Genomic DNA, 13,108 nt, shown 5'->3' on the forward strand with positions numbered 1-13,108 from the left:
CTTAGATGCTTGAGTCTTCTTGAAATATGCAGGGATGAACCACGGGGGCATCCCCAAGCTTAGACTTTTCACTCTTCTTGATCGTATTATATCATCCTCCTCTCTTGACCCTTGAAAACTTCCTCCACACCAAACTCAAAACAATCTCATTAGAGGGTTAGTGCATAATCAAAAATTCACATGTTCAGAGGTGACACAATCATTCCTAACACTTCTGGACATTGCACAAAGCTACTGAAAGTTAATGGAACAAAGAAATCCATCAAACATAGCAAAACAAGCAATGCGAAATAAAAGGCAGAATCTGTCAAAACAGAACAGTACGTAAAGACGAATTTTTCTGGGGCACTAAACTTGCTCAGATGAAAATGCTCAAATTGAATGAAAGTTGCGTACATATCTGAGGATCACGCACGTAAATTGGCATATTTTTCTGAGTTACCTACAGACGGGGCGACTCAATTTCGTGACAGACAGAAATCTGTTTCTGCGCAGTAATCCAAATCTAGTATCAACCTTACTATCAAAGACTTTACTTGGCACAACAATGCAATAAAATAAAGATAAGAAGAGGTTGCTACAGTAGTAGCAACTTCCAAGACACAACAAAACAGTAGCAAAAATAAAAACATGGGTTATCTCCCAAGAAGTGCTTTCTTTATAGCCATTAAGATGAGCTCAGTAATTTTAATGATGCTCACATAAGGATGAGAGTTGAAGCAAAGAGAGCATCAAAAAGCAAGTATGAAACAAATTTAAGCCTAACCCACTTCCTATGAAAAGGAATCTTGTACACAAGTAAATTCATGAAGAACAAAGTGACAAGCATAGGAAGATAAGACAAGCGCAACTTCAAGATTCTCAACATAAAGAGGGGAAACTTAATATTATTAAGATGCATATAACCATGTTTCCCTCTTTCAGTGGCATCATGAACAAACTCAACAATATAACTATCACATAAAGTATTCTTATCATGAGTCTCATGCATAAAATAATTGCTACTCCCAACATAAGCATAGTCATTCTTATTAATTGTAGTGGGAGCAAATTCAACAAAGTAGCTATCATTATTATTCTCATCATCAAATATAAGAGGCATAGTATAATCATAATAAACTTTATCCTCCATAGTAGGTGGCACCAAAATATCACTATCATTATAATCATCATAAATGGGAGGCAAAGTATCATCAAAGTAAATTTTCTCCTCCATGCTTGGGGGACTAAAAATATCATGCTCATCAAAGCCAGCTTCCCCAAGCTTAGAATTTTCCATAGCATTAGCAACAATAGTGTTCAAAGCGTTCATACTAATATCATTGCTACTAGCATGCAAATAAGGTTCCATAGGTTTTTTAATTTTCGCATCAAACAATCCATGTCTTAACTCAGGAAATAGATTAAAAAGCTCACAGTTGTTTTTCATTATGCCTAACTAGTGTAAACAAGAAACAAAAAGATGCAATTGCAGGATCTAAAGGAAATAGCTTCGAGCACTCACACACCGGCAACAATGCTAGGAAATAGCTTAGTAGTCGGAGGATGTGAATACCTTTTACCTTACCTCCCCGGCAACGGCGCCAGAAAATAGCTTGCTATCCACAACTGGCGCGTGGTTGACGTGGGAGGTAGAAATCTCTGTGGTGTAACTTTTCTTCGTTCCCCGGCAACGGCGCCAGAAAATAGCTTGCTGTCCACAACTGGCGCGTGGTTGACGTGGGAGGTAGAAATCTCCGTGGTGTAACTTTTCTTCGTTCCCCGGCAACGGCGCCAGAAAATAGCTTGATGTCTACGCACGCTTCTATTCCTGTAGACAGTGTTGGGCCTCCAAGAGCAGAGGTTTGTAGAACAGCAGCAAGTTTCCCTTAAGTGAATCACCCAAGGTTTATCGAACTCAGGGAGGTAGAGGTCAAAGATATCCCTCTCAAGCAACCCTGCAATCACGATACAAGAAGTCTCTTGTGTCCCCAACACACCTAATACACTTGTCAGATGTATAGGCGCACTAGTTCGGCGAAGAGATAGTGAAATACAAGTAATATGGATGATTATAAGTGGTAACTGCAATCTGAAATAAAGATGGCAGCAAGCAAACATGTAGCAGAACTTGTTGGAAACGGTGTTTCAATGCTTAGAAACAAGGCCTAGGGATCATACTTTCACTAGTGGACACTCTCAACATTGCAATCATAATTGAATGTAAATATAAGCACTTCACTATGCTATTCTGAACTACTCTCTGGCGGGATAACGAACACTAATTCACCGTGTAGGGCTGCAAAAGCAAACCTTAAAGATGTATTCCCAAGTACTAATAAACACCCCACGCTGTCACTGTGAGCATTCATAGGAGGTACTAACACACCACAATTTAATAGAGACATCCAACTCAAATCATAACTCAGTGAATAAGTATTCTGTGAAATATAGCCTAAGAGACCCACACGGTGCACACACTGTCACCTTTACACACGTGGGACAAGGAGTCTCCGGAGATCACATAAGTAAAACCCACTTGAATAGCATAACGACATCTAGATTACAAAGCTCATCATATGGATCTCAATCATGCTAGGCAAATCATGAGATCATTGTATTGAAGTACATGGGAGAGAGATTAACCACATAGCTACCGGTACAACCCTTAGCCTCGAGGGAGAACTACTCCCTCCTCATCATAGGAGTCAGCAGCGTCGATGGAGATGGCGGTGGTGTCGATGGAGATGCCTTCCGGGGGCACTTCCCCGTCCCGGCGGCGTGCCGGAATAGAGACTCCTGTCCCCCGAATCTTGGCTTCGCGATAGCGGCGGCTCTGGAACTTTTCTCGTATCGTGGCTTCTTCTTTTAGGGTTTTCGCGACGGAGGCTTTAAGTAGGCGGAAGGGCAGCCTCGGAGGGGCCCTGGTGGGGCCACACCATAGGGGGGCGCGCCCCCCCCCCCTTGGCCGCGCCGCCATGTGGGGTGGGGCCCCCAGGGCTCCCCTCTTGTCCCTCTCTGGCTCTCTGGAAGCTTCCGTGAAATATAAGACCCTGGGCGTTGATTTCGTCCAATTCCGAGAATATTTCCTTTGTAGGATTTCTGGAACCAAAAACAGCAGAAAACAGGAACTGGCACTTCGGCATCTTGTTAATAGGTTAGTTCCGGAAAATGCATCAAAACGATATAAAGTGTGAACAAAACATGTAGGTATTGTCATAAAACTAGCATGGAACATCAGAAATTATAGATACGTTGGAGACGTATCAGTGGTTCGCCAACTCGGGCCAGAATGTGGCGGCCACTCCCCCCATGCCCCCTCCCCCCTCCACTATGCACATAAGGTGTTCGGCCGTTTGTCTGGTAGGCGCCACCGGTCACTGTTCGTTGCCTCCATTGCCGCCGCTCATTTCTAACCATTTGTTTTGCCTCCTAGACATGGATAGCAACAAGAAATGATCCAACAAATCATGGACGAAGAGGCAGCCTGCGAGGACGACGTTCGGGAGCACTTGGCGATCATCGCTCGCCTTCAAAAAATCTCAATGACAACAGGGAGAAGAAGAAGAGGCCGCGCCATGAAGATTAGATGCCAGGAAGAAAGAAGTCGAAGCCCCCGACAGAGGTTGGAGGGTCATACCATGTTGTACAACAACTACAATTTTCGATGGCGATATAGGATGAGCAAGAACTTGTTCATGAAAATCCTTCAAGGTGTGAGAAAGTTCGACCCCTACGTACATCAGGCTCAAGCACGACGCCGTTGGCACGGATGGATTCTCGTCGATCCAGAAATGCACCACTGCTCTAAGGATGCTTGCATATGGAGCACCTACCGATGCACAGACGACTACGTTCACATGAGTGAGTCCACTGCCATTGACTGCATCTTTGGAGGCTCAAAGGAGACAAATCAATTGCGCCGGCGCCTTGATCTAGCCCAACTTCTATTTGTTTGGTTTGTTGTTTGTTAACTTTCAACTTGGAGACAATATTTTCAAACATATTTATTTTTATGGTATGTTTAAATTGGTGATATCTTTAAATACCCAAAACTCTAAAAAAAAATTAGGGACCTATTTTTGGTAGAGATGTGTTCCAAAAGCGGCGGGTCCGCTAAACATTCGATCCGGTGGTATTATCGAACACGGTTTGAAGGACACGAAGAGAGAAGATAGTGGAACCGCAATTGCAAAGGATCTGAGGCATTGGCGATCCTTGCGCGCACTCTGCCTCCCTCTGTTTGTCTGCGAATGAATGCGGGTAGGTGCAGGGGTCTTAAATGAGAGCCCGAATTTGCCTTGAATGAGCTCGGACACCTCGTGAGTAAAGGCATCTTCAGCGGGGCGACGCATTTCAGATGCGTCCGTTTTGCGTCGGGTCGAATGGTCGAAATTAACCGCGCGTCTGTTTGCGTCTAGGGGTGTCCACAGCGGGCCGACGCATAATTTTTTTTCCCATTCATAAACCCATAATGTACATTAATAAAAATACATAAAAAGACATAAAAATGGCCAGCAAGGCATGCTAAAACCTAGCTATGGGCTACTGCTCGTCGTCGCTGACGAGGTCGATGAACTCCGGTATCGGCCATGGAAGCTGGTACGCCGGCGGTGGAGGAGGAAGGGCAACCTGCGGCAACTGCGGCCAGGCTGTCGGCGGCACAGGAGGCTGTGGTGAAGGTGGCCACGGATCCCAGGCCGTTGAAGAAGCAGCAGTCGACGCGCGGTCGTTCGAACGCGTCGGCGTGGCCGGAGGAGTCGCCGGCCTCTCCTGCGCGAGCGCCGACTCGCGAAGCTGGATGGCGAGCCCCTCCCACATAGCGAGCTCGTTGAGCTCGTCGAGCTCGCTATTGGCCAGTGCCATGGCAATGGCCTCCTCCTTGCTAATGTCCGGCGGCTGGGTCTCCGGATCCCACGCCGGCCCGCCGGCGTCGTGGTCGTTGTCTCCGCGCTCGGCCTCGGCGGCGTAGTCGTCCTCGTCCTCGTCCTCGTCGTTGTTGTCATTCTCGTCTTCTTCTGCGGTGATCTCGTGGGAGAAGTAGTCGAGGTCGCCGAGGTATCCCGCTCGGCCCCGCGCGTGGAACTCCCACGTCTCGAAGGAGATCCAGTTGTAGGAGTTGAGCGCGTACGCCGGATCTTCTCGGAGATCGACTGGCAAGATGGCTCGGCGGCAGCGCACCTCGTCACGGCGGTCTCGGCCCTCGCGTGCCCGCTGGAGTTTTTTTTTCTTTTTGGCCTGCCTGTCCGCACGGATCAAAACGGACCGTTTAGGCACTCCCGCTGGAGATGCCCTCGTACCGTGTCCCAAGTGGCCCGGCAGTCTCGAGGGCCGGGGTTTTCGGGGCCATTGAAGATGACGACAGGGCGGTGCGGCTCATGGAGACACTTGAGAAATTTACATGTTGCTTTAAATTAGGGGATCAAAATCCCGGATCCCCGGGTCGCCAGCCGTTCGATCGAAACTTTAAAGCCGTCTGATTAAGCAAGTACACCAATCAACGTCGCTTTCCCCCCTATTCTCTCATGGGCAGGTCCCAGCGCAGATCCTTTCCTTCTCTCTCCTGGCATCACAGAAGCGCAGCTGCTTTCCTCTCCTTCGTCTTCTCGGCGCAGAAAAATGTCGCCGTAGCTCCGGCTACTTGGCCTCGCAGCAGCGCCGCCTCACCTTGTGGCACTGGCGGCCAAACCTCGCAGTAACCGGTGGCCAGCGGTCGCAGCAGCGCCGCCCGCCATTGTACCATCGGAAGTCGACACGTGATGTCTCCGCTCGTAGCAGCGCCGCCGGCAGACCATTGTAGCAGCGCCGCTGGTAGCTTGTAGCAGCGCAGCCGTGCTATTGTAGCACCGGCGCCGGCAGTTTGTAGCAGCGCCGCCGTGCAATTGTAGCGGCGACGGCCGAGCCTCGCAGCACCGGCGCCGGCAGCTTGTAGCAGCGCCGCCGGTAGATTGTAGCAGCGTCAACCGACCATTGTAGCAGCGACGGCCGAGCCTCACAGAGCCGGCGGCGACAACTTGTAGCAGCGCCGGCGCGCTAGCAACGCCGGCAGCAGCTTCTAGCAGTGCCGCCGGGCTATTGTAGCAGCGACGGCTGAGCTTCGCATCACCGGCGCCGTCCCTTCATAGGAGCGCCGCGGCGCAGCCTCCACCCTTCCGGCATCAACTACCGGCTATCCTCTGCTGCAGCAGCGTCATCGATCGGCGCGCTCACATCTCCCAAGCTCCGGCTTGCAGCCATGGTTCCACCGATGTCCAGCGAGATCGAGTGGGGGCATGAGATAGTTCAGGAAGAGCGCCAGCAGCGGGAGCTCGGCGTGCACAGGGGAGAGATATGGCCATGGAAAGAAAATTTAGAGATGCGTACTGAAAGAGATAAGGTTGGAAAGGTCGTGCTGAAAGCCCGTGGAGACGTGTCACACCTGCTAGGAGGAAGCTACCAGGCGTTCTGGGTGGGCCCTGACGCGTGGTCGTGTGTCCGGGGAAACGTCAGCGATTTCCTTAAATTAGTGTAGGAGGACATGTACTTGACTACTGATCACGCATTTTGCATTTCCTTGCAGACAAAGGTGATGGCATTCCGAGCTAAAACAGGACTGCTGACATTCGGAGATAAACCATACATCCCGACAGCTAAATTCGTTGAACCGTTAATGGGTTTTGTGACCGGCGATGATAAAGGATACATCCACGTGTACTCATATGAAAAAGCGGAGAAGCTGCAGAATTTTAGAGGTCACGCGGATCGCGTCACCTCACTGGTTGTTCACCCCAGTGAACCATTAGTGCTCTCGGCATCTTGGGACAAACTGATCAAACTTTGGAACTGGGAGGCTGGCTGGCAGTGCATACGGACATTCGAAGGACACTCGAGCATTGTGTGTCAAGTCAAGTTCAACCCGCAGACTGCGGGAAACACTTTTGCTAGTTGCTCAGCTGACTTCACGAGAAAGGTTCATTAATTGGTTGGTGTAGATTTTTTTTTTAGTATAAGAGCAGTTTCCATATCAATTTCCCTAATAATTTCGTACTGATGCTTGAGATTGACAGATGTGGAACATGGATTCTCCTACTCCTGTCGCCTCATTCGTGTGCTATCCAGAATCTGGTCTTAATTATTTCTGCCCGGGCGGGGCTTTGCAGTATTTGGTTACATACACTGATTGCATGGGGATTGCACAGGTATGACATCTTCAATATTGTTTTATAGCAACACATGCAGAGCTCACGAAAAAAGAAGCAAAATATAGTACTATTAATGAAGCATGTGTAAATTATTATGGTGTGCCGCCTCAAGCTCCATGTTTTTGCCAGATCTTGGATTTGCAATCAAATACATGTATTAAAAATATCAACAGACTCCAAAGATATGGTCGCAATATTGCTGTGGTTGAACGTCCCTCAGGTCGTCCGATTCTGCTTACAGTGTCAGAGGACCACACTGTTGCTTTTTGTGATTCAACAACTCACAGGTACCATTTTTATTACCCTACGCTAGCCAACATCTTTCACTCGGGCAAACATTGCAACTGCATTTCTCATTCCTTCATAATGACGCCATGCATCAACGGTAGAAATAAGTGGCAGCGGTGGATGAATACCTTGCTTTCTAATTTTGCAGGTATGAGAACAGGGTTAACTTTAATTTGGGACTTGTCATGGACTTTGCATACATTACCATGACAAAAAGGTAAATGAATCTTCCACGAAATTCTCGCATCATTTTATTTTCTAGATTCGTATCTCTCTTTCTCTCTCTGTAACCGGGGCTCATATGTGTGTAGCCTCGTCGTCCTATGTCGGAATGGAATTGCAATAGTGGAAATCAATTAATCTTCCACAAAGATCCAGCTTCGAGCGAAGGTGACAGCGGTGGTTTTTGACGTTTACTCGGTACAGTACACTGTATGATGACAATCTTGGTTGTCTTCGTGGATCGTTTTGTATCAGTCAACATCTACATTTTTGCAGCTATCGCGCATTGGAATTTTAGTGGATACCATCATCTTCTATTTGTATCTGCACCAATTTTAGCGGAAGAGCTATATAGAGAGAGAAGAAAACAGGCGTCTCGCATCGCCCATGTTCCTACCCGGAAAAGGCGAACGGAAACACTGCCCAACCGCGTCCGTGCTTCCAATTGCAGAATGCGGTATTCTTCAGTGATCAGTCCGCTACAGGGCTTCAGTGTTCAGTATTTGGGTATGTTATATTGAACAACGCAGGGGCTTGAGGGTTGAACATTGAACGCCAATAGACGCCCTTAGCTAAATTGATCTCGAGGTCGAAAGTTTCTCTGTTCAACTTATATTTCCAGCATGCCTCGTCAGTTACTTCCGAATTTTCTTTTTAGAGCACACCAAAGAGCGTGCCTTATCTTTATAAAAAGCAGACTTTAGATACAAGACGACTACACCTCGCTGCGAACAACGAATGCAGTACAAACTCCACACCGGGTCACCCTAAGACAACCACCACCGACATTACAGCTCGATCCAAAGCAAAAGAGCCTATCCAAGCTAAACGACAAAGCCGCGTCTCGACCAACGCCGGTCACCATCGAAGAACGACAGCTCCAATTGGACTTCCCTTGTCAACGCACCATGCACCCTTGATGCCGAAAAGGAGGTGGCAGGAGAATGGCGGGACTTGATTGGTCCGGAGAAACACATCGCCTTGGACTCTCCGGCGATGGCGTACATGGCGCCCATGAAGGTCGAGCTTGGACAACGACGAACACCGGAGGAACACGACAAGGTACCTGCAACGCTGTGTCTCCAAACGCGATGCTCTCAACAGAGTGACGACGTCCAGAACGCCGCCATCGCGCCGGTTCACTCTGAACCTAGGTTTTCATCCGGAGATCTCCACCAAACCGTAAAGTGAGCGGGGAAGTGCCGAGACACTCAGCGACGCCTCCAAGGAGGGGAACGACGCCCACGGGCGCCGTCGCCACCAGCACCGACCGAAGACGGGCAAGAATTTCGTTCGTGTAGTCGCACACCTCCCACCCTACCCAACGGATTGAGGCAGCTGTCCTTGTCGTTCACACCGCCACCGCCGCAGCACCTCGCCATTGAAGTCGGCATATCGTGGTCCACCAACGCCGCGCACAACGGAGAAGACACTCACCTCCACTCCACCCCGAACGAGGGTGCAGCCTCAGACCACCTCCAACACGTACCAGGCCGCCTCAACGCGTCGTCATCCCACTCCCGGGTTGGCGAGCAACGCCTGCGCCCCGGCCACTGGAGCCCGGATCGGGCCCTCGAAGCCTAGATCGGGCCCGGGTACTCCCATGCCTCCATCTCCCTCCCCACGACAGCGGGCAACCGGGAGGACGCCGCCGCATCATGAAGCCCGGAGGTAGCTGGCCGCCGCGCTAGGAGCTCCCTCCTGGCAGCACTCCATGGCCGCCGCTTCCATGGTTGGGCCGCGCCGCCGCCAGCAGGTCATGCGCCGCCGACCACCACGCTCCCGCCTCACCTGCATCTCCATCGAGCTCCGCTCCTCAACGCCTCCCGCCATGCGCCGGCGAGCTCCGCCGACCTCGCGCCGACACACCACCTGCGTTGCCCGGGTGACGTCTCCCTCCGCGCGAAGGGAACCCGTCGGGGCGCGCCGACCCTGCCCGCCGCTTTCGACGACCAGGCGCGGCCGCCACCACCGGCGACGGCGGCGCCGGCAGCGTCAACGGCCGGGAGGAGGAGATCTGGGGGGGTGGCTTTTCCTGTTAGGGTTTCGAGCTCTCCGGAGCCGCTCGCGCGAGCGACCCGGTGTAACGGCCCCGGGTAATACCCTATTAGATTTATTTGCTCTTTTCCCTTTTTGCATCATCATGGCATCATGCATCATATCATCAATGTTTTACAAAATAAAAATTATTTTAAACCCTAGCTATTTTTATTTTCCTCTCATATGGGTTATTTAATAAACCCCTCTCCTTCTTTTCATTTAACAAAACCTAAAACCAAAATAAATACTTTACTATTTTAAGTATGTTGTATTCTCTCCCCACCTCTGTATTAAAATTCAAATCCTATTTGAATTGATTTCAAAACTATTTGCAAAACAAATTTCAAATAAACAAAAGAAAACCCCCCTGGGCTCCCTCTCTCCCTGGCCCAACATCCCAACTCCCTCCCCCTTCCCGGCGGCCCCTTTTCTCTCCCCTCCGGCCCAACCCACCCGACCTGCTTACCCCTTCACGCCACCCTCTCCCTCCTTCGCCAGTGGACAGAGGAGCAAGACAGCGACCTCCACCTCCCTCCCCGCGTGAGCTCTCTGATACGTCTCAAACGTATCTATAATTTCTTATGTTCCATGCTACTTTTATGATGATACTCACATGTTTTATACACACTTTATATCATTTTTATGCATTTTCCGGTACTAACCTATTAACAAGATGCCGAAGCGCCAGTTCCTGTTTTCTGCTGTTTTTGGTTTCAGAAATCCTACACAGGAAATATTCTCGGAATTGGACGAAACAAAAGCCCAGGGTCTTATTTTTCCACGAAGCTTCCAGAAGACGGAAGAGGATATGAAGTGGCGCCACGAGGGCCCGTAACCATAGGGCGGCGCGGCCAGCATGGGGCCCGCGCCGGCCTATGGTGTGGGGCTCCCGTGCCTCCTCCGACTCTGCCCTTCCGCCTACTTAAAGCCTTCGTCGCGAAAACCCTAGTACCGAGAGCCACGATACGAGAAAAGTTCCAGAGACGCCGTCGCCGCCAATCCCATCTCGGGGGATTCAGGAGATCACCTCCGGCACCCTGCCGGAGAGGGGAATCATCACCGGAGGACTCTACATCATCATGCCCGCCTCCGGATTGATGCGTGAGTAGTTCATCCTTGGACTATGGGTCCATAGCAGTAGCTAGATGGTTGTCTTCTCCTCTTGTGCTATCATGTTTAGATCTTGTGAGCTGCCTATCATGATCAAGATCATCTATTTGTAATGCTACATGTTGTGTTTGGTGGGATCCGATGAATATGGAATACTATATCAAGTTGATTATCAATCTATCATATATGTGTTGTTTATGATCTTGCATGCTCTCCGTTGCTAGTAGAGGCTCTGGCCAAGTTGATACTTGTAACTCCAAGAGGGAGTATTTATGCTCGACAGTGGGTTCATGCCTCCATTGAATGCAGGACGATGACGAGAAAGTTCTAAGGTTGTGGATGTCTTTGTTGCCACTAGGGATAAAACATTGATGCTTTGTCTAAGGATATTTGTGTTGATTACATTACGCACCATACTTAATGCAATTGTCTGTTGTTTGCAACTTAATACTGGAAGGGGTGCGGATGCTAACCCGAAGGTGGACTTTTAGGCATAGATGCATGCTGGATAGCGGTCTATGTACTTTGTCGTAATGCCCTAAGTAAATCTCATAGTAGTCATCATGGTATGTATGTGCATTGTTATGCCCTCTCTATTTGTCAATGGAAAATGATTGGATTCCCCCGGGGGCTCGCGCGCGCTGCAACCTCCTGATGCATGACCGTGCGATCGCTCCATCCTGCGGGCGCGCGTGTAGCTAGCGCACACCCAGCCCATGCCTCCTGTCCACACGTTTTCAGCAGGACCCACCAAACCTCATCGTGTCTTCCTCTTCTCTTCTTTTTTCTCCCCATGGAACACAGCGCCGCGCAGCTGCTCCTCACGCATCGAGCCGCCACCGCAGCTGTCCTCTCCCTGGCCGCCTCTCCTCTTCCCCGCCGGCGCTCCTCTCCGCCGCCTAGTGCAGCCGACTCGCCCCTCATGCAGCCCGCCACCGGGAGGGTGTCCCTCATGCAGCTCCGCCGGAGATGGAGGCCATGGCGTCCCGCAAGCCTAGTTTCCCCGGCGCCCGCCTCGTGCGTGGCCGGAGATGGAGGCCACCGCGGAGGCCGGAATCCCTAGCTTCACCGGCGAGGCGCAGGTCACCGGCCGGCGTGGACTCCCACCTTTCTGCCTCCATCCCTAGCGCCGCCGGGGTCTCGTCACCTTCTCATGCTCCGGTCGGGTGAACCCTGCCATGGCGCGCATCGCTGCCACACCCTAGCGGCCCGGCGCGGCTGCGCTCCCCTACATCGACCACCGGAGCGGCTGCTCGCCGTCGTCCCGAAACCATGCGCGCCCTCCTGCTTCCCTCTGCTCCAATCCGCCAGCGGCGCTGCTACAATCAATGAGCGTCGATGCTACAAGCAGTCGTCGGTGTTGCTATAGTCGCGGCGGCGCTACTACTTGCCCCCGAAGGCGCTGCTACAGTTGCAGGCGGCGCTACTACTCGTCCTGGAGCTCGCGGGCGTGCCTCTGCCTGCTAGTCCCGGAGCTCCTCGCTGTGCAAAGGCCCCGCCTCTACTCGACCCGACGTCACGCGCGGCGCCTCATATTCATCCTTAGGGAACCACCTCCAACTTCGTCGCTCCAAACGGAGATGCTTCACGGTGCTGCTACTTTGGGCGTCTGGCGGTGCTACCGATGGAGGCCGGTTTTGCTAACTCTGGCGTCTATTATTACCTTAGGAGTTCAGTGTTGTCACCGACGGAGGGCGACTTTGCTACCTCTGGCGTCTGGTGTTGCTACTAGCAGTTCCGGGCGTCGCTGCCAGGTTGCTACCGACTGCTTCCCTCCTTGCTGCTGACGGCGGGCCAAGTTGCTGCCCACGGCGGCCCTCCTTGCTGCCCACGGCTTGCGACATGCATTACGTGGATTTTGCTGTCATATATAGATTTTTTTGCTACAACCGTTCTATGTTTTTGCTATGTTAGTATATATATTTTGCTACTAAGTATTTTCGGTCATGTATTGGGCGAAGTCTGTTTTGATAAAATAGCAATGACCTCGCTAGAGACCTTGTAAAAAATGCTTTGTGATGCTATTTTTTTTTGCTATAACTGTTTTGTTGTGTTGCTACTTTAATATAGAAATTTTGCTACAAGGTCTCCGGCGAGGTCTTCGTCAAATTTTTTCCGATGATATTGGGTTTTGCTACATTAGCATTTTTCTGCTACAATAGCTTTTTTTTTTGCTACGAGGTCACCGGCGATCTTAGCTTTTTATTTGATTTCATGACTGAACCGTTTTTTGCTACAATGTAGCAAAAGCGGGTTATTATTTTGCTGCCGGGACGTGTTTTTTTGCT

At 50.5% G+C, this 13,108-nt stretch overlaps 1 protein-coding gene and 1 long non-coding RNA gene across 2 annotated transcripts in view; both read left to right on the forward strand.

Moving 5' to 3' along the window:
* LOC127321674 (uncharacterized) overlaps window positions 1-7,163 on the forward strand; it is a 75,178-nt gene extending 68,015 nt beyond the window's left edge. The window contains exons 8-9 of the mRNA XM_051350688.2: window positions 6,539-6,928; window positions 7,026-7,163. Coding sequence (XP_051206648.2) covers window positions 6,539-6,928; window positions 7,026-7,163 — 528 coding nt within the window. The remainder of the gene's footprint in view (window positions 1-6,538; window positions 6,929-7,025) is intronic.
* Window positions 7,164-7,292: 129 nt separating this feature from the next.
* LOC127321654 (uncharacterized) lies at window positions 7,293-8,291 on the forward strand. The gene is made up of 3 exons (XR_007864255.2): window positions 7,293-7,447; window positions 7,597-7,665; window positions 7,760-8,291. It is a non-coding gene; the product is annotated as an uncharacterized lncRNA (long non-coding RNA).
* The last annotated feature ends 4,817 nt before the right edge of the window (window positions 8,292-13,108 follow it).

Source organism: Lolium perenne, chromosome 5 (genome assembly GCF_019359855.2).
Source record: "Lolium perenne isolate Kyuss_39 chromosome 5, Kyuss_2.0, whole genome shotgun sequence".
Classification (NCBI taxonomy): Eukaryota; Viridiplantae; Streptophyta; class Magnoliopsida; order Poales; family Poaceae; genus Lolium; species Lolium perenne.